The sequence below is a fragment of the Aquarana catesbeiana genome, linkage group LG13, assembly GCF_042186555.1.
Source record: "Aquarana catesbeiana isolate 2022-GZ linkage group LG13, ASM4218655v1, whole genome shotgun sequence".
In the NCBI taxonomy this organism is placed as follows: domain Eukaryota; kingdom Metazoa; phylum Chordata; class Amphibia; order Anura; family Ranidae; genus Aquarana; species Aquarana catesbeiana.
Window position 1 is genome coordinate 119,453,675 of NC_133336.1, and position 27,376 is coordinate 119,481,050.

Here is a 27,376-nt window from a genome sequence, read left to right on the forward strand (position 1 = left end):
GGCCGATAAAAAGAAGGCCTTCCCCTTGAAGAAAAAGTTGGGGGAACAGCTCGTTCGCAAAGGAGGTTTAATTTTTCTAGAGCAGAGTCTCAGAAAAAAGTCTGGACCAACAAAGGCAGAGGGCGCGGGGGAGCGATTTTTCGCCCTCCTGAACAGCCCCGAAAGCCCCAATGATGGGCTAACCCCAGTGGGAGGAAGACTGGGGGCCTTCCTCCCACAGTGGGAGTCAGTTACCTCCAATCAGTTTATTCTGGGGATCGTAAGGAGGGGTTACAGATTAGAATTCTCAAGTCCCCCCCCCCCCCCACACAGGCTGCTGGTTACGGACTTGCCAAAGTGTGCGGAGAAGGCAGCGGCATTAATAGCCTCACTGGAGGATCTAGAGCGGCAGGATGTGATATCACGTGTCCCATCCGGAGAAATGGGCAGGGGTTGCTACTCCCACATCTTTGGGGTTCGGAAGCCTTCAGGGAAATTCAGGCTCATCCTGAACTTAAAGCCTCTGAACCTATCAATATCCTACAAGAAGTTTCGGATGGATTCAATTTTTTTCTGTAAAAACACTACTCCCTCCGAATTGCTACATGGCGTCCATAGATCTAAGGGACGCCTATCTGCACATTACGATTGCAAAGGACAGTCAGAAGTTCCTCAGGCTGGCGGTAAGGTCCGGGGAGGAGGTAGTGCATCTTCAGTTCCAGGCCCTCCCCTTTGGGCTCTCCTCTTCACCTCGGATATTCACCAAAGTTTTGGCGGAAGTTCTGGCGTTTATGTGCCTTCGGGGAATTTCGGTAGTCGCATACCTGGACGACCTGCTCCTTTTTGCTCCCTCCCCAGAGCAGCTGGTCCAGGATCTGCAAGTAGCGAGAGGTATACTGGAACATCTGGGTTGGGTCCAGCCTGGTTCCATCCCAGAGGATTACATTCCTAGGTTACATCCTGGACTCAATCCAACGGAGAGTTTTTCTTCCCGAAGAGAAAATTGCCAAAATAGACAGAGCCTTGGCAGTTCTGCAGGGCTATCACCAAATTACTATAAGAAGGGCCATGTCAGCCTTGGGATTGCTGACAGCTGCCCTCCCAGCAGTAAGGTGGGCAGGAGTGCACTTCCGCCCTTTACAGTGGTTCATTCTGAAAGTTTGGGACCACACTCAGAAGTCCTTGGACTCGGCAGTCTTCATTCCTGTACGAGTGAAGAGATCCCTGTGGTGGTGGAGAAAGGCAGCAAACCTATCACCGGGTCTGGAGTGGGTTCTGCCTGTGTCCAAAGTTGTGACAACGGATGCAAGTGGCACCGGTTGGGGCGCACACCTGGGGACGAGTCTGGCACAAGGTTCCTGGGGGGTCGAGGACGCAGTACAGTCCTCGAACTGGAGAGAACTAAGGGCCATTTTTCTGGCTCTCAGAGCCTTCCAACAGGATCTCCGGGGACATCATGTACAGATCCGTTCAGACAATTCCTCAGCGGTTGCTTATGTAAACCGACAGGGGGGCACCAGGAGCAGTTCCCTTTGGGGTCTGACTGAGATAATTTTCAGTTGGGCCGAGGTCACGGTACTCTCACTATCGGCGGTTCACCTGAAAGGGGAGTTAAACCAGAGAGCAGACTTCCTCAGCTGGAGGAAGTTGAAGGAAGGCGATTGGGTCCTCAATCAGGTAATTTACAAGATGATTATCGAAAAATGGGGGATCCCATGTGTGGACCTTTTCGCTTCAGGGGAAAACACGAAGGCCCCCCTCTTTTTCTCCCTGAACTGCTGGGACGGGGCGATAGGGGTGGATGCTCTGTCTCAGAGCTGGCATTTTGCCAAATGCTATGCCCCCCCCCCCCCCCCCCCCCCTCCGGTTCTGTTGCCTGCGGTCTTGAGAAAATTCCAGTTAGAGGACACGACCCTGATCCTGATAGCTCCACACTGGCCCAGGAGGCCATGGTTCTCGGTCCTAAGGAAACTGGCGGTGGAACCACCCTGGATTCTACCAGTCAGGGAGGATCTGCTCTATCAAGGCCCAGTCTGCTGCCCTCAGGTGGAGAGGTGGAATCTGGCTGCCTGGCTACTGAAGAGGACTTGCTGAGAAGTAAGGGGTTTTCCGAAGGACTGATAACTTCTGAATTCTAGAAAAGAGGAGACGCGCAGAATCTATTTGAAGGTCTGGAAGAAATTCAGTTCTTGGTGCACAGGGAGCTCCTTTAAGGTTCGCAGTCCAGTAGCAGTGCTAGAGTTCCTACAGAGTGGGGCAGATAAGGGATTGGCACTTAGTACCCTTAAGAGTCAGGTGTCGGCTTTAAGTGTATTCCTTGAGCAACAGCTAGCAGTGAATCCCTGGATATCCAGGTTCTTTAGAGCTTTAAGAAGGCAGAGACCAGTCAGGTCTCGCCCTTTTCCGGTATGGGACTTATACTTAGTACTACAGGCCCTTACAGAGGGTCCTTTTGAACCCATTGAGTCTTGTAAGGTGAAGTTTTTAACCCTCAAGACGGTTTACTTAGTAGCCATCACTACTGCAAGGAGGGTTAGTGAGCTACAAGCCCTCTCTAGGAGGGCACCTTTCTTTCAAGTTTTTCCGGATAGGATTATTTTTAAGACTGATCCGGCCTTTTTTCCAAAGGTGGTTTCGGAATTTCATAGAAGCCAGGAAATTTGTTTACCCACCTTTTGTTAAAATTCTGTGACGGAAGAGGAGCAAGTCTTCCACAAGTTAGATGTCAGAAGATGTGCATTAAGGTACCTGGAGGTTACGGAGCAGTTTAAGAAATCTGACTCCTTTTTTGTTTCTTTTTCAGGGGCAAGGATGGGTTCCAAAGCCTCTAGACACACTATAGCCAGATGGCTAAGATTGGCTATTGGTCAGGCCTATATAGCAAAGGGGGTGGAAGTCCCGGAAGGTATTAGGGCTCATTCCACTAGGGCTATGGCAACGTCACAAGCAGAGTGGGCTGGTGCTACACCCGATCAGATCTGCAGAGCAGCAACGTGGTCAAGTTTTAAGGCTTTCGTTAAGCACTACAGACTGGACCTATTGTCTGCCCAGGACCAGGCTTTTGGGCGAAAGGTTCTGCAGGCAGTAGTCCCACCCTAGGGTAAGTGCTCGCTTATCCTCTCAAGTGTTCTGTCCTGAAAGACGAAAGAGGGAAAATCGAAGTTACTTACCGGTAACGTTTTTTCCAGGAGTCTTTCAGGACAGCACCGGTACCCACCCAGATATTGTCTTGCCACTAGGACGTGAGAGCATCAGGAATATAAATGTTATGATGTATTCTTATGTCTCCCTAGACTGGCCGGAGGTTCTCGTGCAAAAACTGACGGGCTAAAGGGAAGGGGCGACTTAAAGTCTGGTGGAGGCGGTGTTTCTTAAGAGGGGAGGAGCCGAGGTCTCAAGTGTGCTGTCCTGAAAGACTCCTGGAAAAAACGTTACCGGTAAGTAACTTCAATTTTTTTTTTTTTTATTTTACGGTGCACAGAACCGCTGGCCGAAAAAGATGACATCTAAATAATGGCTGTAGCTTCAGGCATCTTTCAGATATCCCCACTCCAAGTCCAGGACATCACATGACATCCTTGGGCTGGAAGTGGTTAAAGAAAGCAAATACTTTCTAAGGAACCGTGCCATTTGCTTCAGATGTTGCAGAACCGGTAACGCTTTGCTAGAGACTGCTAAGCTGTATTGAAATGGTTGTAAACCCTCACCCTTCACCCCCAGGGAGCAGAGAGAAATGACACTCAGAGCTTCAGAGAGAGATGTGCGAGAGGATGTGCTTTTTTTCATGTTTCATGTCTTAGGTTTACAACCACTTTAAGTGCTCAGAATGTGATATTAGTCCCATATCGGCCTTAAAAGTGGATGTAAACCCTCACATATACCCAGTGAAGTGAACATCCCCAGATGATGCACAGAGATGAAACAAATCTCCCTACATAAGTTTTACTTGCATAACTGCTGTTTTCAGATTGCCGTATTCTATAGAAAGTGCACATCGTGTTAGAGATTTTTTTCATCCTGTTCTGCACTGGGTGTTGATTCTTGGCATACACTGTGTGGAGGAAAGGCACCCCCCCCCCCCCCCCCCCATAGGCAGAGGAAGGAAGGAATGTGCTGTGAATAGACCAGCTCTCAGCTAATCTAATTAAAGCACCCACCCTGATCTAAATTTCAGGCTGGTTTTATCTTGGTTGTTGAACTTGTCAGAAGTTCTCATGCTGGTAACAGAAGAACAGAGCAGCAGAAAGACATGCGACTTAGGGCTTTAGAGAGAGAGATAAGAAAACACTGAAGGTATGTATGATATATTGGGTGGTATCAGCCAGTTCAGTAGAAACCGGTCGACATTTGGCCTGTGTGTGCGGTGGCCGAACATCTGGCTGCTCAGCGATGTGTACTGGGGCTCATTTAAACAGGAGATCTACCGAACATCTTGCATCGGCGTTAGATCATAATGGGGAGATCCATGAACTGTCACCTTCAATGATTGTCCGTGCCAAAGTGTGTTTGGTCAAGGTGTTTCTTTAACCTCCCGGGGGTCTGATTTATGTCGGTATTTTTGAATGTCAATGCGGTACATTGTTTTGCATGGAAACTTGATTTGTATTGTAGGCCTGTAATTCTTAGGAATAACTCGCTTAAATCTGTCCAAACAAGAGTCTAGTAGACATCCCGGGTATGATAAAGTTTGAAACACAAAATCATAAATTATAATATAATAATACAATAATACAATAATACATTTAATTCAATAATGTAATCAAACAAAAAAACCACTGAAATTTGTCCAAACGAATCACTATCGCTCAATTCTGCAAGTGAGTCTAATTTACTCTCGCTGTTTTCTAGCTGGTCTAAAACCGCTTTTGACCTCAAGGGACGCTTTTTGGATGCCATGGACGTTCTCAAGTTTCCAGGCAGAAAAAACAGTAAAAGTGCAGGCAGGGCCCTGGAAAAAACTAAGGTGAAATGGTTTGATACAGTAATGTAATCCTAACAGATTACAATGTATTGTGTGTATGTCATGTTTTGTTTACTTTTTTGAATTTCTCTCCTCTCCTCTCTGCTCCTCCATGCTCATTTGAGCGCTGAGCTGTGGAGTGGCGGGGAGCTGCCGTCTCAGGCTGCTGAGATGGCCATCAGTCCAGGCACCTGGCGGATCCAGGCTTCATTGTTGTGATGACACGGTGCCTAGACTGATTCCAGTGACGTCAGCAGAGAGCGGACTTCAGACCGCACTCTGCTGTTATCGGGTCACAGGAGTGCAAAATGAATTGCAGTCCTGTAAACCCATAGGAGAAGCCCAGCTAAATGAACTCAGGCTGGACTTCTCCTTTTTAAAGAATAATTAAAAAAAAAAAAAACAGTAAAGTTAGCTTTTTTTTTTTTTTTTTTTGTATAATGTAAAAGATGATGCTGCAAGAATCGTGAGAGAATCGTGATCTTTATTCTAAACAAAAAAATTGTAATTCTCATTTTAGCCAGAATTGTGCAGCTCTATTGTGAACACTTATTTTCATTCCTCAACTCATGGTATGGGAACTTAAAGCAAATACCAACTGTGATTACAAAACTTACGTGAGAGAATCCTCTTGCAATAGAGTCAAACACACAAACTACTACTGACAGCAGCAAGACTGAACCTTCAACAGCAGACAAGGAATATGCAGATACCAAGATCCTGCACAACTACTTGTGTTTCACACAAAGGATCAGCTGCAACCTCAGGCCAGTCCTGTCCTCTCTAAAATATACACCTAACAAGTAAAAAATGTAATGTCCACTTAGAAAATTGTGATGAGACCTCCAGAGACATTTATTCTACAGTCCTGCAACTATTTCTTGACCTAAACTGCAGTTTAGCGCAGATTCATCCATCAAACGTCGCATCAAGAACCCTGCGAAACGGTAAAAAGTTTAATAGAAAAACCCATTGGAGTCTTTTGCTCCGATCATGTTCTGCAATTTATTAAGCTGGAATCTAAGTCTCCTAAGGGATGGACTTCATCATTTCCCATAAACCACTAAAGAGAGTGAGCGAAATTCAGAATATCTGCCGTGCCACTTTTCTGGCATTAATCCCACTTGTTAATGTATTGTGCCAAATTCATGCTACATAAGCGTCAGTTTTTGCTTCTGACAGTGACTGCTGTATCAAAATCAGGTAGTTCTAAAATGTGGCACTTTTACCTTGTGCTGCAATGAATGCGCCAAATTCAAAATAAAATACCGATCGTTTATATCTGACAAAAGTGAACAGCTGGTCTTTGTTGTATTTGGTATGTTCCTCTGCCTCCCCTCTTGTTTTGATGCCAACTAGTACAGTTTTTGGTTAGACATTCCCTGCCTCTTTCTGTTGGTCAGTTGGAAGATACACTTTCCAAGCCGAGACCATGCTTATGAAAGTCATTCTTAGAGTTCATTCACACTAGCTTTGATCTATGAATAGTGATCCCTGTGCAGATTGCTCCTCAAAGGGAATTTAATAGGTGGTGAGAGGGTGGTGTTTTGCTCTTCTCCACCTGCTTTAACCCCTTAAACCCACCATTAACAAAGCACAACTGTGCCTGCGGAAAGCAACAGGGGGTATAATTCTTGCTGCAAAGCATCGTGACCATGGCATGTGTTAGAGCTGCACGATTCTGGCTAAAATGAAAATCACAATTTCTTTGCTTAGAAGATAGGTCACGATTCTTGCGGCGTAACATCATCTTTCACATTAAAACAAAACAAAAAAAATTTGGGCTAACTTTACTGTTTCGTTTTTTTTTTCTTTATTCATTGAAGTGTATTTTTTCACAAAAAATTGCATTTGAAAGACTGCTGAGCAAATAGAGTGTGACATAGAATATTGCAGCAATTGACATTTTATTCCCTAGGGTCTCTGCTAAAATATATATTTTGGGGGTTTCAAGTAATTTTCTAGCAAAAAATATTGATTTTTAACTTAAACAAGTGTCACAAAAAGATTTAGACTTTAAGTGGTTAAACTTCCTGCATTTACATGTTGTTAAAAACTTGGCAGACTGCCTGGATTTTTTTTTCACACAGAAGTTTATCCCTTTGATCTAAGAAGGAAGAGTTAGTTACAATGTTTCATGTTAAAAACTTGGCAGATATTTGGCAGCTGGGTGAGCAGACAAGTCTCTCCACTTGTTATATGAAAGAATCTCTGCAGTAGAGATTGTGGGGGGGGTTGAATCGAGATCACAATTTTTTAACCATTAATTGTGCAGCTCTAGCATGTGTACACCCCCGGCTGCTGCCTCTGCAGCTGAAGGAGCTATCAGTTGGGGTTTAGTAAAAGTACAACTCCAACTGCTGGTTTTTACTGGTGCTCGATCACTAGTGCAATTTGAGCTCTTACACTTCAAAAGACATGGAAAAACATCCTGTGTACTGCACTTGTCTGAAATAAAATTTGCTCTGAAATCAACTTCTGTAGTGCTATTTCTGCCAAGTCACTAATTCACCATACTGCCTGCATGCACTGGGTGGTATGCAATTGCATATCAGCTTTTAAAACCATACAAGCAGAGCAGGATGCGGAACCTGCATAAGCAATGAATAAACTGAATTCATTTTTGTTTACATTAAACCAGGGCTGTCAAAACTTTTTTCAGAGGGCCAGATTTGATGAAGTGAACATGCGTGAGGGCCGACCATGACTAAGGATGAGCTCGGGTGTGTTATTTGGATATACCGTATTTATCACTTTAAGAGGAAAGTTTCAGGGAAAAACTTAAATTTTAAATAAAGAACTGTGAAGCAAAATTGGGGTCAGTGCCCATCAATGCAGCCTCACCATTGCCTGAGTGCAGCCTCGGAGGGGACAGAGAGGGGGCGGGACGAGCACCGACAGATTACATACAGGAGAATCTCCTGTTTACTTGGCGGCCTCTTTAACTACTTAAAGACCAGCCTCATTTTGGAATTAAGGTGTTTACATGTTTAAAACCTTTTTTTTTGCTAGAAAATTACGTAGAACCCCCAAACATTATATATTGTTTTTTTTCTAACACCCTAGAGAATAAAATGGCGGTCCTTGCAATACTTTTTTTCACACCGTATTTGCGCAGCGGTCTTACGAGCGCACTTTTTTTGGGAAAAAAAATCACTTTTTTGAATAAAAAAATAAGACAACAGTAAAGTTGGCCCAATTCTTTTTTTATATTGTGAAAGATAATGTTACGCCGAGTAAATTGATACCCAACATGTCACGCTTCAAGATTGCGCCCCCCCCGTGGAATGGCGTCAAACTTTTACCCTCAAAAATCTCCATAGGTGACGTTTAAAAAATTCTACAGGTTGCGTGTTTTGCGTTACAGAGGAGGTCTAGGGCTAGAATGATTGCTATCGCTCTAACGATCGTGGCGATACCTCACGTGTGTTTTGACCACCGTTTTCTTATGCGGGCGCTACTTTTTTTTTTTTTTTCTTTTTCTTATTTTATTTGATTTTATTTTTACACTTTTTTTTTTTTTTTTTCTTTTTTTTTTCTTATTTAAATATTTGGGTCAATTTTAGTCCTATTAAAGGAATGTAAACATTCCTTGTGATATAAAAAAAAGTATGACAGGTCCTCTTAAATATGAGATCTGGCGTCAAAAAGTCCTCAGATCTCATAGTTGGACTTTAAATGCAATAAAAAAAAAAATAAATGTCATTTGAAAAAATGACATTGAAAAAATGTGGCTTTAAGACGTATGGGCGGAAGCGACATCTTCCCCTCACTCGTCTCCATGCACAGCTAGGGAACGCCCCTCCTGCCCCGATCCGGTGCCCTCCGCCGCTTACCTGAACCGTCGGCGGCGGCGGAGGGCACCGGATCGAGGTGGGAGGGGGGCCTCTCCCACCACCGATAAAAGTGATCTTGCGGCGAATCCGCCGCAGAGACCACTTTTATCTTGTAGCCGGCCGAAAACGGGGATACTGGTGTTATTGCAGCTAGCTGTAGCCATAACAACTATATGCGTCCTCAAAAAAGGGATGTACATCGGCATGCGGTGGTCGGCAAGTGGTTAATACAAAGTCCCGCCTCCTATAATAGAACAGTCATCCAATGCCAGCCCAGGAGACGGAACTTCCTATTACAGACACCGCCGAGTAAACAGGAGATTCTCCTGTATGTAATCTGACAGCACTCGTTCCGCCCCCTCCCTGTCCCCTCTGAGGCAGCGCTGATAAATACAGTATATATCCAAATTACCAGAGGGGCCGTATTAAACCAGAACATGGGCCGGACTTTGGACATAACTGCATTAAACTGATATCTTCTCTGTTCACACTACTGGAACAAGATTTTTTCTGAGATTTTCAGTGCGATTTATGCAGTGCAACTCTGATGCAACTTAGCTGCACTTTTTGCATATTCTCTGGGGCCATGTTGATTTGTAAGTCGCACTGTGCTGAGTCGCATTGATGCGAACGGACACCCTTGAATATAATGTGTTTTTCCTTGTTCTGCAATTTTGTGCGACTCAAAAATCACACCTGTGTGAACCAGCACTTAAAGCGGTAGTAAACCTTAGAACCTTAGAACGAGGCATTGGTATCTCACCTGGTCCACGCCGAGGTTGCTGACATGTTGCCTCGGCGTGTCTTCCGAGTATCGCGGCTCCAGCGCTGTGAGTGGCTGGAGCTGCGATGTCGTCACTCCCGCGCATGCGCGCTGGAGATTTCTTTCCGGCAAGGTCCGGCTTCTGCCGGGCTTTCAGCCGAGAATCCTCTGTGCGCATGCGCCGCTGCAGTCAGCGGCTCATTGCAGGGGGAATATCTCCTAAACCTGTATTTTTTTACCTACAGGTAAGCCTTATTATAGGCTTATCTGTAGGTAAAAGTTAACATTTTGACTATACAACCGCTTTAATGTATAGTAAAAGAAAAATCCATTTCTCCTTTCAGAAAAACTCTGGTTTTGCAGTATAATGGCCTGTGAATTTTCATTTCTGTCTGTTACTGATTTTCTCATCCTTGGCTCCTTTCACATAGTGCAGGGTCTGCTCTGATCAGCAGCGGATCCGTGGGGTGTGAACTGACCCTAAAAGCAAGGACAACCCCTGTGTAAAGCATTATTAAAACCTCATCTTTAAAATACAGTTCAGCTTTGGTTATCAGTGTCACGATTATGCCACGTAAGACTGGCTGTGATACTTTCATAGCCTGCACTACCTTTGGTCACCACTAGAGGGAGACTCCACTCCAATCCAGCTAGCTGACCACAAACAGGCAGTGTGGAATCTTACATACAATCTGGTGCACTCTAAGGGTTTTGGAGCAGTCTAGCAATTAGCACACACTTCTAGGGTTCCTAAAGCGATCCTGCAAGCCTGATCCCCGGTGTTAATAACACTTTCCCACTGTCCTCCACCAGACACACTATAAATGATAGCCTGCCGCCACCCAACAGTTTGTCCGCAGACTATTCTGCTGGGCCACCACTCACACAGATCTCCGTCTGGCAGATCTGTTAGCGTACTGCATGCAATCTGCCAACACGCAGTGCAATTGCATACCAATTGGCATGTAACTTAGACCGAGTACTTAGGCACTAACATACAACAACCTCTCCAGAGATATGAGTCCTAGCTTAGTACACAGAAGTCACTTATTAATTTTATCATTTAATATCCCGAAAATGGGCAGTGCATGAAAGATATACAAAGAAAAAGGATTTACCAAAAAAGATACAAAAAAATACAGAAAGGGATATAAATTGACAATTTGCTATGAAAATAAGGTATACAAACAGAAATAAACTTTACCGAAGTCTATCCTTTTGTAGAAGCATACTGGAACATGTGGGAACTCCCCAGTTTTGAACTGGCTTCGTGAAAGAACGATGCCCATATCTCAGGCTACCCAATTTATTGAAATATGGATGTGGGCTGGTCTTTAGCCCTTGGCCAATCAACCCTGGGGGTTGTTCTTTTCTCAGCCCACAGAATGTTTTGTGTTCTCATATTGGCCTAGAACGGCGCTGATTGCTGGGTCATGGATAGGATTTCTGATACCAGCGCATCAGTCCGATCGCAACAGTACCAATCACTGCCTGCCTGCTGCAATCAGGCGCCATATAACGATTTTGTGTGGTTCTCTTGCATTCCACACATGCTGAAAATACAGAGTTAAATGTACCCATCACCTGTACGATCAAAAGGAATTATTTTCATCTCTCTGGCGCTAATATTTTAGCTTTTATGAGCGATAACATAGGTTCCTTAGATCTGTTATTAATCAAAAGTTTGAAGAATGGCCAGGGCCTTGCGAATGCCCCCTGCGGATCAGTGTAGCTAAGATGACTAGCAGTTTTCTTTGAGGCCTCAGGAAGGTGGCAATCTATGTTTACTTAACCCCCGTTGGCAGCCGAAAAAGGGTTAAAACCGACTGCAAAGCGCCACTGCAGCGGTACCTTGGCGGCGCTGCCCATTGATTTCGATGGGCTGGGGTGCTTTAGGAGCGGTGTGTATACCGCTCCTACAGCGCTGTAAAGATGCTGCTTGCAGGACTTTTTTTTTACCGTCCTGCAAGCGCACCGCTCCAGTGTGAAAGTACTCATGCTCCCACACTGGGGTGAGAGGAGAGGCTCTATGCAGGCGCTATTTTTAGCGCTATAGCGCCTGTAAAGGGCCTCAGTGCGAAAGCAGCCTAAAACACAGCCTTCCAGAGGCGCACTGTCACCGCTGACAGGGCTTCTATCATCACCCCACGTGCGCCTGGGAGCCCTCATTTACAGCACCAGCACATGCGCCAGTGACGTCACTGGCTGCATGCCCTCTGAATATCTTCTAAACGGTGCAAGTTTAGGAGATATTCACTGTACCTACAGGTAAGCCGCCTTATTGGCTTTCCTGTAGGTACAAGTAAAATAACTAGGTTTACTACCACTTTTAATTGCATGTGTTACTCAGAGAACATTAGATGCTGCAAATTAGATTATAGAAGGACTGTGTCTGCTTTAACTAAACTTTAATTAATAAAGCCGGCCATAGACGGTTCGAATCTCGGCTGGTTCAGCAGGGACCGGACAAGATTCAAATTCATGTATGGGCAGGCTGAATATACCCAAGTTGATTGATCAATATACTAGGGCTGAAACAACTAATCGATTAATTGACAACTAATCGATTATGAAATTAATCGATTACTATTTTCATTATCGATTAATCGACCAGTAACATAATGTGGTTAAAAAAAACTGAAATGAGCCCTTTATAGTACAAAAAAGAGCAAATAATCGCTACTGTAACTATTTCTTTCACAGTTCTATAGTAAAAAAAAAATGAACCCCTTACAGTAGTGATTATTTGCTTTTTTTTGTACTATAAAGGGCTAATATTCGTTTTTTTAACCCCATTATGTTACTAAACGTCTTACACCTGGTTCACATCTATGTGTTTTTTGGTGCTTTTTGCAGAAACGGACTACAGTTTACATTTACATGGTTTCCTATGGGACACGTTCACATCTATGCTTTTTCAGCCGCTGCGTATTTGGAAGGCGTCAGTTACTTTTTTTAACGCAAAACTGTGCTTTTTTGGTTCAACATACTTCAATGGAGAAGCTGCAGAAAAGCATGAAATGCGTTTTTGCAGCAATTTGTGTTTTTTAATCTGCCCAACAACAAATTGGCCAAAAAAATGCAAAAAACGCAAATCGCAGCAAAATCACGTGCGCAAAAATCAAAACGCACAGCAAAGAGCACTGCAGAAACAGATCAAAAGCAAACTGCATAGGTGTGCACCGAGCTTTATGCTGGCCACACCGATCAATTTTCAGATGAGAATAATCAGACGAAAAATCTTTGTACATTCGATGAATGAAAGAATGTTTGAAATTTTCACTTGGTTTTTAAAATAATTGTAATTTCTGAACGAAAACCACATACACTGTCTGATAATTCCTTTCACCAAGAAGTTTTTTATTATTTCCAAATTTTCCCATTACTGTGGTTGAAAATGAATGTCGATTTGACCCCACTAACGATTAGATAATCGAACGAACGTTCTTATCTCTCCTCTAATAGTATATACAGTATATCTCCTCTTATAGTATATACGATATATCTCTTCTGTCTGTTATTCTCAACCATATAGTTGGCTATTTTTATTTACCACTGCAAAGAGATATTTAAGAATAAACTGCCTTTTTTTAAAACTTTACATATTAACTAAATTATACACCACGCTTTTTTTTTTTTTTTTTTTTTTAAGGTTATTAACCGATTAATCGAAACAATAATCGGCCAACTAATCGATTATGAAAACAATCGTTAGTTGCAGCCCTGCAATATACCCAAGTTGATTTAGCAATCAACTTGGGTATAACCAGCCTGTCAGATTTTACATGTAATTATTGCTAGCGGCTCCACAGGACGGATTCCCCCTTCAACACTGACTGTGTTGATGGGGGGACTCTAACGATTTTCTTTCTTGCAAAGAAAATCACTCCATCTATGGCCAGCTTAACCCCTTCACTTAGACCGTACGCAAATATGCATTCTCGGCTTGAGGGAGTTATACCGGATCACCCCGGTACCCTTTTTTTTTTTTTTTTAATATATAGATAGAGAGAGAGCGAGACAGCGGTTTGCTTTTTAGTGATAACTGTTATCCCAGTGAGCGGGAGGTGAAGTCATCCCCCTGCGGCTTCCAGGGGTAAAGCTGTCCACATAGACTGTCCTCCCCAGCACCATCAACGTCATCCCATCCACACTGCGCTCCACGAGCGTTTCAAGCCTCGCTTTCAGATTGTTCTACTGCAGGTAGATCTGCCCGGTCACGATTGCAGACTGACATCGGTGAGAGCCGGTGGTGTGGAGGATGGTCTATGTGGACAGCTTTACCCCGGATGCCTGCATACTTAGATGTGCCTCGTTTAGTCATAAATGCTAAAATCATAATTCATATAATCATGAATGCTAAATGTTGTACCTTCATAAGTGTAACCATATTGCTACACTTAGAGGCGCCTCTCTTCTCTTTTCTACTCTATAGCTCCTGCTGGATTTTTCTTCTAATCCCCTTGTGGAGGCTGCCATTTGTGGATGGACATTTTATGGTTACACAACTTGGTCACGTTGCTATTATCTCTTTATATGGGCTAGAACTGAAAGACCTATAAATAAATGGTTGTGGAACGAATCATCTGAGTTTCCATTATTTCTTATAGGGAAATTCGCTTTGATATACAAGTGCTTTGAATTACAAGCATGTTTACAGAACGAATTATGCTCACACTCCAAGGTTTTACTGTAGTCTACAATGACTTAAAGTTTGTCATGCCTTCAGCTTATTCTGTTTTTTATCATTAATCCTTTATTTGTTCCCCTTGTGCCTTCCGGCAAAAAAAAAAAAATGAACAGGAAAGCTTTGCAGCAATATTTGTCCTATAAGAAAATAAACTTTGTATCATGCTACTATTATTTATAACATTTAAACGCACCCAGTCTCGGACATGTACTGTACTTTGTTTTAAAATATTATTGTCCAATTTATGAACAATTGCATTTTTTTTAATAAGCCAAAATATGACCCATTTATTTGCTTTGCTTTTCCAGATGTGCCATTTGCGGTCATGTTTGAGGATACTTGGGTTCGATGGAGAACATGAAAAATGCAGCAAAACCTTACTTCTGTCTTTGACCAATATATAAAGGCCTAATTTGAAAGTTGAGAATGAGACGTATGCCTACCTGTCTAAATGTACTCAGAAGGATGAGAGGGGAGTGATAATGGCAAAGAATAAGGAGCCGCGTCCACCATCATATACTATTAGTGTGATAGGATTGTCTGGAACTGAGAAGGATAAAGGCAACTGCGGAGTTGGGAAGTCGTGCTTATGTAACAGATATGTCCACCCAAAGGCAGATGAATATTATCATGAACACACCTCTGTTCTTAGCACAATTGATTTTGGAGGACGTGTTGTCAACAATGACCACTTTTTGTATTGGGGTGACGTAACACAGATAGGTGAAGATGGGGTTGATTGCAAACATCACATTATTGAACAGACAGAGTTCATAGATGATCAGACTTTCCTTCCGCATCGAAGTACAAACCTTCAGCCCTACATAAAGAGGGCAGCAGCTTCAAAGATTCAGTCGGCTGAGAAACTAATGTATATTTGCACAGACCAGCTTGGCCTGGAGCAGGACTTTGAGCAAAAGCAAATGCCAGAAGGAAAGCTAACTATAGATGGCTTTGTTCTATGCATTGACGTTAGCCAAGGATGCAATCGAAAATTTGATGATCAGTTAAAGTTTATTAATAACCTCTATGCTCAAGTAGTAAAAGCAAAAAAGCCTATTATCATTGCAGCAACAAAATGCGATGAGTGTGTCGACCACTATCTGAGAGAAGTTCAGGGCTTTGCCTCCAACAAGAAAAACCTAATTGTTGTAGAAACCTCCGCCAGAAACAATATTAATGTTGAGACATGTTTCACAGCACTAATTCAAATGCTGGACAAAACTCGCGGTAAACCCAAGATAATCCCTTATCTGGAGGCATTTAAAACACACAGATTGAATGTTGCTTCTGCTACTGATAAATTTGAAAAGCTTATTGTACAAACGGTTCGTGATTACCATGCAACTTGGAAAACTGTTAGTAATAAATTAAAAAACCACTCAGATTATGAAAATTACATTAATTTAGAGGGAACAATGAAAGCTAAAAATACATTCTCCAAGCACATAGAACAGCTAAAACAGGAACACATTCGAAAAAGAAAGGAGGAATACTTAAAAACACTACCAAGAACACTCAATACATTGCTGCCAAAACTTGAGGAGATAGAAGATTTAAACTGGGCAGAAGCTCTCCGACTTCTAGAGAAGAGGCCTGACTTCAGCCTTTGGTTTGTAATGCTGGAAAAGACTCCCTGGGACCAGTCAGATCATATTGACAATGTAAATGACAGAAGAGTTCCATTTGATCTTCTCTGTACACTAGAGGTTGAAAAGGTCTATCAAAGCCATGTGCAGAACTTGGTTTCTGAGAAGAAGAGGGTAGAAATGAAAGAGAAGTTCAAAAAAACACTTGAAAAGATACCGTTTATTTCCCCTGGTCAGCCGTGGGAAGAGGTTATGTGTTTTGTTTTAGACGATGAAGCTTACAAGTTCATCAGTGAAGCAGACCGTATAGCGGTATATCGCAAGCACCAGCGGGAAATTATTGAAAAAGCCAAAGAAGAATTTCAAGAGATGCTTTTTGAGCACTCTGAGTTGTTTTATGACCTAGATCTTAATGCTACACCAAGCACTGATAAAATGTCTGAAATTAATGCAGTCCTTGGGGAAGAACCTAGATATAAAGCTTTGCAAAAGCTTGCAACTGACAGAGAATCTCTTCTTCTTAAACACATAGGATTTGTTTACCACCCTACAAAGGAAACTTGTCTTAGTGTCCAAAGCTGCATGGACATTAAAGTGGAACAAATACTCGCCAACAGTCTCTTACAATCAAATCTTGGCCGTCTGAACATGTATCAAGATGGTACCAACCTTGATAAAGTGAACCTACTAATTCTTGGGAAAGACAGCCTGCCTCAAGAGATGGCCAATGAAATAAGGACCCAGTCAACAGATGATGAGTTTGCACTAGATGGAAAAATTTATGAATTAGATTTGAGAGCCGTGGATGCTAACTCCCCCTATCTATTTAGCCAGTTATGGTCCTCTGGATTTAAGCCACATGGCTGTTTTTGTGTGTTTAGCTCTATTGAGTCACTTAATTTTATAGGTGACTGTATTGGCAAAATTAGATGTGAGGCCCAGGCAAGAAGAGATAAAGATATTGCAAACCTCCCGTTCACATTAATTTTAGCCAACCAGAGAGAGACTGTCAGCAAAAACTTGCCAATCTTGAGACATCAAGGACAGCAGCTGGCAAATAAACTCCAGTGCCATTTTGTGGATATACCTGCTGGCACATTCCCACGTAAATTTAATGAGGCTCAAATAAAACAAGCTCTTAGGGGAGTATTAGAATCTATTAAGCACAATTCAGATATTGCAAGCCCTGTTCCGGCTATTAAAGAACTTTCAGAAGCAGACTTGAGAATTGTAATGTGTGCCATGTGTGGGGATCCGTTTAGTGTGGATCTTATTCTTTCACCTTTTTTAGAGTCCCGCACTTGCAGTGCTGCCCAGCCTGGACAAAATAATTCTCTGATGCTTGATAAAATCATTGGTGAAAAACGGAGGAGGATACAGATAACCATTTTGTCATACCATTCTTCTATTGGTATTCGAAAAGATGAACTTGTCCATGGGTACATTCTAATTTATTCAGCAAAACGAAAAGCGTCTATGGGAATGCTCCGTGCTTTTCTTTCAGAAATTCAGGACACTATTCCTGTTCAGCTAGTAGCAGTAACAGACAGCCAAGCAGACTTCTTTGAGAATGAAGCCATTAAAGAATTGATGACTGAAGGAGAGCACATTGCCACTGAAATTTCTGCAAAGTTCACAGCTTTATATTCACTGTCTCAGTATCATCGGCAGACAGAGGTTTTTACACCATTCTTCAGTGATGTTTTGGAAAAGAAAACATCCATTGAAAATTCTTATTTGGCAGAAAGCAGCAGAGAGCAAAGTCAGCCTTGTGAAGATGTGTTTCTTCATTCACCCCGTGGAAATTCGCCAGCATACAGTTGCTACCCAGATTCTGAGGATGACTCAGAAGCCCCCCCTCCTTACAGTCCCATTGGGGATGATGTGCAACTGCTGCCAAAGTGTAATTTGGATAATGAAGGGAATGAGTATCCCACACATAGCACTCCGTTAAATTGCCACGATCATGATCGCAGCCATAAAGTGCCTCCCCCAATAAGACCTAAGCCAGCTGGACCCAAGTCAAAGGTAAATAGGCTAGACCCAAATCTTGTGAGAACTATTGAAGCTGGCATTAGTAAAAACCCAAAGAAGCAAACTTCTCGCTTCCCTTTGGTGCACCCAGAAGATGCTGATTCATCTGAGAATTACGCAGAGCCAGTAGACACAATAATCAAATCCAAAGATTTTATTAATGACATCTACGCAGTACCTGATGACAGTCAAAACCACCTTCTAAAAATGCCCCATTTATTCCCTAATGCAAAAGGAGATGAAGAAAATGGTATCTCTGACCGACCTTTGCGGGGCCAGGGAGAGAGGAGGCCATCAAAATATAAATACAGATCAAAGACGCTATTCAGCAAGACAAAATCATATACCTATCGACGAAGCCATTCAGATGCCAGTGATGAGGAAGCTCTTACTATCAGTGGAAAGGATAGAAAGCGGAAACCAAAGCACAGGCCAAGTGAAGAAGACCCGCTTCTTTCTCCAGTAGACACTTGGAAGGGGGGTATTGATAATCCAGCTATCACTTCTGATCAGGAGCAGGAAGAAAGAAAAACAAAGAAAAAGCCACCTAAAGTGAAAGAGGACAAGAAGGTGGGTGTTTTCCAGTTTTGTTCAGCTTATTGTAGTACTATGCACATACCTTGTTCTTTAATCTGTTTATAGTGCTTTATTCTATGTACAGGTTGCAGGAAAGAAAATTGCTTGATATATTTTTTTTTTTTTTTTCCCCTCATCAACGCACTTGGTGTTGATGGGGGAATCTCCCACCGAGCTATTGTGTTCTACCTGTGGGGGGAGGGGGGCACTGGAAGCAGTCCCTGCTGGGAGAACACAATGGTTGATTTCAATAATTGCATTTAAATATTCAGCATTGCTGAACCGGCTGAGATTCAAACCATCTATGGCCGGCTTTAGTCTAGTTCTTCATCCTAAGAAGATTGCTCTACATGCTTTTGAGTGTAGCATGTGCCTGTGACTTAGTTTAGGAAGACCAGCTCTTTATCATTTTGACTGGTTCTCGCATAGGTTCTCATGCTTTCATTGTAAATATATCGAGACGTTTTAGATTATTTTTCAGGCATAATCACAGAATTAGGTACCTCTGTTCCCTGTCACTGCTCTAATAAGGCACTGTGAACTTCTTGAATATTCTGGCACCAGGTTTCTGCCTACAAGGTTTGCAAAGAAGCTACCTGGTCTTTGGGTCTAGCCCTTACTAAATTATACAGGATGGATGTGGCTGTGTCCTCTGATGCTAGCTTTGGGCATGAAGGGCTTTGCTTCTTGATTTGCAGTGTCCATACCCCTTAAAAGTGGGAACTATACCGACATATTAAAGTGGAACTTCACTCTCCAATCAACATTGATTCTTTTTATTCCTCATGTTGCTTGCATTAGTAAATAGATATGAAATTATATCATATTTACTTCTGTTTAATTTTGTTTTTTAACATTTCTTTAGTTACTTCCTGATTTCTTGCCTAGGCAAATTATGTCATACATCCCAGGAGGGGAGGAGAGGATGAGCGTTTTTCTCAGCTAGGCACACTCTTGCATACATGTTTGAGTTAAAAGAGAAGTAAAGGATTTTTTTTTTTTTTTTTTTCTGATTCCTACTTACCTAGGTGGATGCAGCATCAGTCCCCTGGCACCTATACACTGAGGGATGAGCGATCGAACACCGCTGATTGCTCGTTTTTCATAGCTCCGTGAGCAGCTCTCTGTTCTGCCCCCTCCTCAGTCACTGAAGAGCTGAGGTGTGGAGGGGGCAGAGTGGCCGGCTCAGACTCTCAGCGGCTTGTTGAGAAGCTGAGCTGAATGTCAGTCCAGGCACCTGGCGGATCCGGACTTTATTGTCACGATGTCGTGGTGCCTGAACTGACATTGGTGATATCAGCAGAGAGGGGACTTCAGCCTGCTCTCTGCTGGAAAGGGGGCACAGGAGTACAAAACGAATTGCACTCCTGTGATCCATAGAAGTACAGCCAAACGAGCTTTGGCTATACTTCTCCTTTTAAAGTGGTTGTAAACTCTGTTTACACCACTTTTACCTACAGGTAAGCCTATAACAAGGCTTGCCTGTAGCTAACTTGCACGGTTTAGGAGATATTTAGTATATACGCTGCTGCCAACGTCATCGGTGCATGCGCACTGAAGGAAAGGGCCGCTGGTGCCGTTTCTTCAGTACTCGTGCCGTGACTGGCTGCTCCGCGCATGTGCGGGAGTGACATCATCACGGCTCCAGCCAATCACAGCGCCGGAGCCGTGTACCCGGAAGTAACTCCGGTGGAAGATGTCGGCCGTGTGCTCGGAGTGCCGACGCCGATTCAGGGCATCATTCTGAGTTAAGTATTTCATAATCGGCTAGTATTCGGATGCATGCTAGCTGATTTATGCTTTTGTCTTGCAGGGTTTGTCTTTTTTTTTTTTCTCCAAGGTTTACAACCTGTTTAAGGGCCGATAGATTCCAGGAAGTAAATGCTACATCACTTGTCCTTACTCCAGATGGCCACAGCCAGAAATGCCAGAGGGTCGTTTTTCAAAGTGATTTCTCAACAAAATAAAGCATAGAGACATGGATGGATAGGGGAGTTTGCTTTAAATCTTAAGAAGATTAAGAGTTATTTAAAATTATTTAAAGAATAAAGGTCCCTCTTATCCAATAAACCACTGGTGAAAAGTACTCCACAAAGTACATGTCAAAATGGTATGACATCAGATTTCCTGACCAACACAGTTTTCTTTGCTCTTGCATGCCTTCCTAGGAGGCAGAATAATCGGTTAATACTGGTATAATGTTTGGCAGTGCTAGAACAGTGTTTTCTCTTCTGTACTTATACAAAGTGAAGCTGGTTCCTATTGTACTTGAGACAAGCTTTACCGAGCATGCCACTTCTATTTCTTCATGTTAACAAGCACAGCGTATGTCAGTGCTCCATACAAATCTTATTTACGTTAACCAAGCAGTATCTATGTCTAGTTGTAAAGCTTTTAATTTGCAGTGCATTAACACGCACTCTCATGCTTGGTTTGAACAATACCAACAAAGACTGACTCCACAGTCCCCTACCACATATCCATAGGTATGTGTATATTTCCAAGACGCCTTAAAATGTAAGCAGTGTACTTCTGTTGAACAGTGTTGTATGTAATTTTTTGTCTTTTTTTTCAACCAGAATATATATATATTTTCGTAAAAGTGGATTCCTAAGCTTTACTTGATCCTTTTTTGGTTTTGCTAAAGAAGAAAGTCTGTATGAGATGTATTTAATTGTTTTTAAATGTAATTTGTCAAGTGTTCAGATAAAAATTGATATCTTGCCAGCATAACCTTTAACGAGATACTAGTCCAGTATTGGAATGGTAAAATTTAAAAACATTTTGTTAAAGGAAAGGCTTTTTTGGTGAATTTACTGCATCCTATGCTGCACTTTGTAAAAAAAAACTCCCACTGGGGAAACGTATTCCTGATGTCTTTGCTAAAATTATAGTGGTCCTAAAGGCTCAGTTATTTTTTTTTTTTTCCCATAAAATAATAAACATGTTATACTTGCCTGCTCTGTGCAGTAGTTTTGTACAGAGTGCCCCCGAACCTCCATTTCTGGGGTCCCCCGCTGGCAATCTTGGTTCCTCCTTTTGTGTATGCTCCTATAGCAAGCACTTGCTAGGGGTGCAGCTGTGTAGGCTTCACCCAAGTCGGGCTTTGTGGGTCCATTGATATACAAAGTGCAACCCGGGGTCCCATTCCCCACCATTATATTGACCGCAGCAGGAGCCAATGACTCCTGCTGCTACTGCTGTGACAGTGAGGGAAGAGAGAGCAGTGATGCTGCTCTCGGGCACAGCGATGGATCGAAAGGGGAGACGGGTAAGTAATTTGAGTGGGGGATGCTGATACTGGTAAGTTTATAAAAGAAAAAATTTGCGCTAGGTGTGTAAACAATTTCTAAGTGAATAAAACAACCTGTGAAGGAATATCCTGCAGCTAAGCACTATAACCTTGATAAAGGGCACTACTAGATAAATATAGAAAGAAGTGCAGCGCTGGATATATGCAAAACCCAAAAAATGGTGCTAATAAATAATTCTTATATGTGAACCATAAACATTAAAAATAAATCATGCACAAATATATAACAATATATAAAAGAAGTGCTTCATCATAGGGATACGTTTGTGGTTAATACCACCATATCCACATATCTTAGTAAAATTCAAAATACAGAAACAAAAGTGTCCATAACAAAATTGAAGACTGAAGTGACTTTGTTGTGGAAATAAATTTGTGACTGTCACCGTGATGTACACCCGTCACCTTGTATAGATTAAAGGCTTACCAGACAGCCTCTGATCAGAGGCATAATAGCGTCAACTCGTGGTGTTGTCTTCACAGCGAATGGATCTCTTCCAAGATGGTAAATGTGTGTCAGCAAACGGTCTCCATAAGCCTCCAGACAGCAACCCAATCAGGAAAAAATCACTCCCAGATATCCAAGGGGAAAGAAAGAAACTCCAGTAGTGTAGAGCGTTTTAACTTTCCTTTATTAAAAATCGCCACATCGGCATCCATAAAACAGTTTTTTTTAAGTTCTCTAAGGAGTGATGGCGATATTTTGGCGTTTTTTAATAAAGGAAAGTTAAAACGCTCTACACTACTGGAGTTTCTTTCTTTCCCCTTGGATATCTGGGAGTGATTTTTTCCTGATTGGGTTGCTGTCTGGAGGCTTATGGAGACCGTTTGCTGACACACATTTACCATCTTGGAAGAGATCCATTCGCTGTGAAGACAACACCACGAGTTGACGCTATTATGCCTCTGATCAGAGGCTGTCTGGTAAGCCTTTAATCTATACAAGGTGACGGGTGTACATCACGGTGACAGTCACAAATTTATTTCCACAACAAAGTCACTTCAGTCTTCAATTTTTTATGGACACTTTTGTTTCTGTATTTTGAATTTTACTAAGATATGTGGATATGGTGGTATTAACCACACACGTATCCCTATGGTGAAGCACTTCTTTTATATATTGTTATATATTTGTGCATGATTTATTTTTAATGTTTATGGTTCACATATAAGAATTATTTATTTATTAGCACAATTTTTTGGGTTTTGCATATATCCAGCGCTGCACTTCTTTATGTATTGATACTGGTAAGTGGTTTTTTTTTTTTTTTTTTTTTTTTTTTTTTTTTTTTGGGATCGTAAAGGTCCAGGGTTTAAAAAACAAAACAAAAAAACATGTCATACTTACCGCCGCTGTGCAGTTAGTTTTGCACAGAGTGGCCCCGATCCTCCTCCTACTGGGGTCCCTTAACAGCGCTTCTTGCTCCTCCTCTTCTCAATTTCCCTGTCGGAAAAGCGCTCTCCTTAGGGACACCCGTGCGGGCGTGCTCCCATGTCCTGCTTCTGCGTCTATTGACACAGAAAGCAGGACTTGTCCCCACCCCCGACGCCCGTGTCATTGGATTTGATTGACAGCAGCGGGAGCCAATGGCTGCTAATCTATCCGATAAGGACACGAGACACCGGCTGGAGCTGGTGTGCCCATTCCCGTCGTGGGGCTGTTGAATGACCGAAGGTTTTTCACCTTAATGCATAGAATGTATTAAGGTGAAAAACCTTGAGGGTTTACAACCCCTTTAACCTTAATGCATAGAATGCATTAAAGTAAAAAAAAAAATCCTTTAGAACCACTTCAATATATTAATCTACTTTATGAAATGGGGATTCAACTTTAAAAGTGTACAGTTGTACTTCTACTTGCCCTGCCTCCAGTCCCCCTGCTAGTGTTAAACTCCCCTGTACCGAAACTAGGAAGGTATTGCCAAATAAACTAGACAGCCTTTTGTCAAAATCCTATGAGCCCAGCCCATGCATGCCCTGTGTTTGTATTCATTTCTATGAAGTGGTTGTCCTCCGTAGAGCATAAATTTGCTATAAGATTCAATGGGGAATGCACAGTGTATGTGCCAGCCTGGCTCAGAAGATATTGAGACGGGGCTGTTTTCGGAGAGGCATGTAAATCTTAAGTGTATCTGTACACAAAAATCTGGATCACATATAGAACTTTTACATGAGTGAAAATGTGTATGTAAATATTTTCATAGTTATATGCAGCACATGACCTGTTTATATTTCCTGAGCAGAACAGTCCAGTGTTACCTTGTCTAATATTTTATGCATACTTTATATCAATGATATCCTCAACAGGTAGACCATGTTGGTTTACATTCCCTCTCACGTTTACCTCCCAATAATGGGAAGCGTGCAATTGGTTAGTTTGATTTCAGTTTGTAATTTATGCTGGTGGATTTCTGAAACTGTCATCAAAGCATTTAATATTCTGATGCACTACATATTTGATATTTAGGTGGTGCTACTAAAGCATACCATATCAACATTGCCAAGCACTTCACTGCTGGACTATGACTGCAGAGATGATGACCAGCTTTTGTAGATTATATTTCTGTTGCAGTATTAGTCTAAAATTTGGAAATTGAGTGTTTAGGATCTGTGTATAAATATGAAGTTGAAACCTTTGGAAAGTTTTTAAAACTGACCCTGAAGCAACCTAACATTTGTCAGTCCCTATTCTGTATACACAAGTGTATTCAGCTGAATTACTCCTTTTTTTTTTTTCATGGTACAGATATTTTTAAGGTGGCATGATCATATTTGTCTGTAATTGATTTGCATCCACTAGAAGACAGAGTGTTTTACGTTCTAAATTGGTTAAAAACAGTACATTTCATTTGGCTGTCTAGGATACCTGGTTGAAAGGTCGGATTTTCTATTAGAGGTGTAATTACAGATGGACAGGTGCTTCATGTAAGTACGCCCTGAGTGTGGTGATGGTCATTAGGGTTGTGCTGATAAGTTGGCGACTTTTGATAATGGGCGCACTATTTCTGTATCCAGGGAAGAGCTGCAAGAGGTTCTAAGTGTATACACTTTTTAATAGATGCATGTTTGCAGCAGATCCTCCAAAATTTGGCCTGCTTGGTTGTATTTGACGGCTGGAAAGCCTAGACCAACACTGTCCTTCAGTAAGCGTTTATAAGAGATCAGTTTAGATTTGTATGCCCATAAAAGGTTTATCAATTTGAATCTCAGTGAACCAAACAAGTGGATCAGAAGCGTTGCAGCAAATAACCTCTTCAGCTCTGGAAGGTTTACCCCCCTTCATGACCAGGCCATTTTTAGCGATATGGCACTACGTTGTTTTAGCTGACAATTGCACAGTCGTGCCACGCTGTACCCAAATAAAATTGGTGTCCTTTTTTTTTCCCCACAAATAGAGCTTTTTTTGGTGGTATTTGATAACCTCCTGTGGTTTTTATTTTTTTGCGCTATAAACAAAGACCGACAATTTTGAAAAAAAAAAATGTTTTACTTTCTGCTTTAAAAACCATCAAATAAAAAAATGTTAATCAAATTTCTTCATCAATATAGGACAATATGTATTCTGCTGCATGTTTTTGGTAAAAATCCCTATAAGCGTATATTGGTTTGCGCAAAAATTATAGCATCTACAAACTATGGGATATATTTATGGAGTTCTTCTTTTTTTTTTTTTTGTGACTGCGACATTGCAGTGGACAAATGTTGACACTAAGTGACACTTTCTAGGGACCAGTACAGTGATCAGTGCTAAAAAAAAGTGCACTGTCCCTGTACTAATGACACTTGCTGGGAAGGGGTTAACATCTGGGGCGATTAAAGGGTTAAATGACTTGGCAAAAACCTAGGATCTCCATCTTTCCCTCTGACAGGACGGCAATCTGCCTTGTTTACATAGGCAGACCGCCATTCTGCCTCTCTCTGTAACGATCGCCGAGTGCTGGCGATCATCGGGTCTACCGGACCCACTGATTGGCTCCCGCTGTGTTCAGTCACAGCAGAAGCGGGTCACCAGCGGCTCGCGCGCCCCAGACCTGGTAATCAAAATCGGGTACAGGTACTTGATTTTGTGCTGAAGGGCAGCCCTGCTGCAGTAAATGTACGTAGAGCAGTCTGGAAGCAGATAAAGTATGTGGGGAAGATTGTTCTTTTTTTAAGATGCTGTTCCTCCCAAGCCAGGGTTTACTCTCAGCTACTGCTTACTTTCAGAAATCGGATTACCTCTTTGTGCTTCCTGAGGGATCTCGCAAGGGTTTTCCTGCATCTTGTTCCATCATTGCTGGGTGGATTTGACAGATTATCAGAGGTTTGTAGTCTGATGGACTTCACTGTTGAGGCTCATTTTACCAGATCTGTTAGTGCTCTATAGGCTTATTGGCATCTGGCATCAGGCTTCCGTTTTTTAAGATTTACAAGACTACTCTTGGGCTTCATTTAACATGTTTCTTAAAGTATAACTAAACCCCTACTATCTGTTAGAGCCAAGGAAGCTGCCATCCTATCCTCTGATCTGCAGTTGCCATGGTGCTGCACATGTGATCAGTCATGACACCAGCCCTGAATGTAACTTTTTTAAGAAAATCGATGCATTTAGTTCCCCTTTAAGTTCTACCAGGTGGATATTCCTGCCTCTTCTAATGCTAAGTTCAGGCATAATGGACCTCAGGCTGCTTTGAGTTTTTGAACCTTTTCTAAAGCATTTTAGGGGGTGGGGGGAGGGGGTGTCAGCAGGAAGCAAAGAAACTTTAGTACACTAATCTACCTAGTGATGAGCTGTGCAGTAGGGAGTATCAACACACGTCTTGGCCATTGGAGAATAGGCAGGCTATGCTCCTAGACCAGCCTGCAAACTGACCCCCCCCCCCTCAAAGATGGATGTGCTTACATGCTTAGCATCGCCTGTTTGAAATACGAAAGCAGAGGGACTGTCGGGTTAACCAGTTATTTCACACAAAGGAAGCAATGCAAAAAGAATGGTATACTTCTTAAAACAAGTATGTGTTACAACATGTGGTAACATACACTTTTAATATTTGGTTATGTGGGTCTGTTGGCAGTTTTTTAATGCCCACCTCAGTTGTACTGCTTTTAGTGCATTTAAGTTGTAGGGATTAATGAAACCTGTGTCCTGTGCTGTACAACCAGGAAGATAGGATTTTTGGCTTACTAGTAGAAAAACATTTCCTGCAATACAGTGCAGGACATAGGACCCTCCTCTGTGTTCTTATGATATCTCTATTGCATGTTATGAAATTGCGGCTTGCTGGCAGTGGTTAAATGGATAATGTCCCAGCAGATTTTTTTTCTAATCACCCGAAGGCAGTTATATATAGCCCAGTTATAAGGATTTAAGAAGCCTGTACTGTACTCCCATTTTACTGGTAAGTCAAGGATCCTGTTTTAATACATTGCAATATGCCTGTCCTTAAATGTGGCGGCTGCATTTGTTGAATATTATACAAGCCATTATATCTATGCAGGCATATAGTCATCATCCAACCAAAGTAGCCCTCTGAGGTCTAAGGTCCCTTGTTGAGGAGGAAGCGCCAAAACTTCACCTACATGGGTAATCCAGACTAGGAAATCATCAGTAATATGCACTCCATAAAAAACTAAATGGAAAACCCAAATACCCCCCC

At 42.2% G+C, this 27,376-nt stretch overlaps 1 protein-coding gene across 2 annotated transcripts in view; it reads left to right on the top strand.

Annotated features, from left to right (window-relative positions):
* Positions 1–27,376, top strand: part of ARHGAP5 (Rho GTPase activating protein 5) — a 113,445-nt gene that overhangs the window by 23,622 nt on the left and 62,447 nt on the right. For both annotated transcript variants that reach the window (XR_012237193.1, XM_073610624.1), the window contains exon 2: positions 14,537–18,421. Coding sequence is in view for 1 of the 2 variants with exons in the window: in XM_073610624.1 (XP_073466725.1) it covers positions 14,711–18,421 (3,711 nt within the window). In the remaining variant the exon portion in view is untranslated. The remainder of the gene's footprint in view (positions 1–14,536; positions 18,422–27,376) is intronic.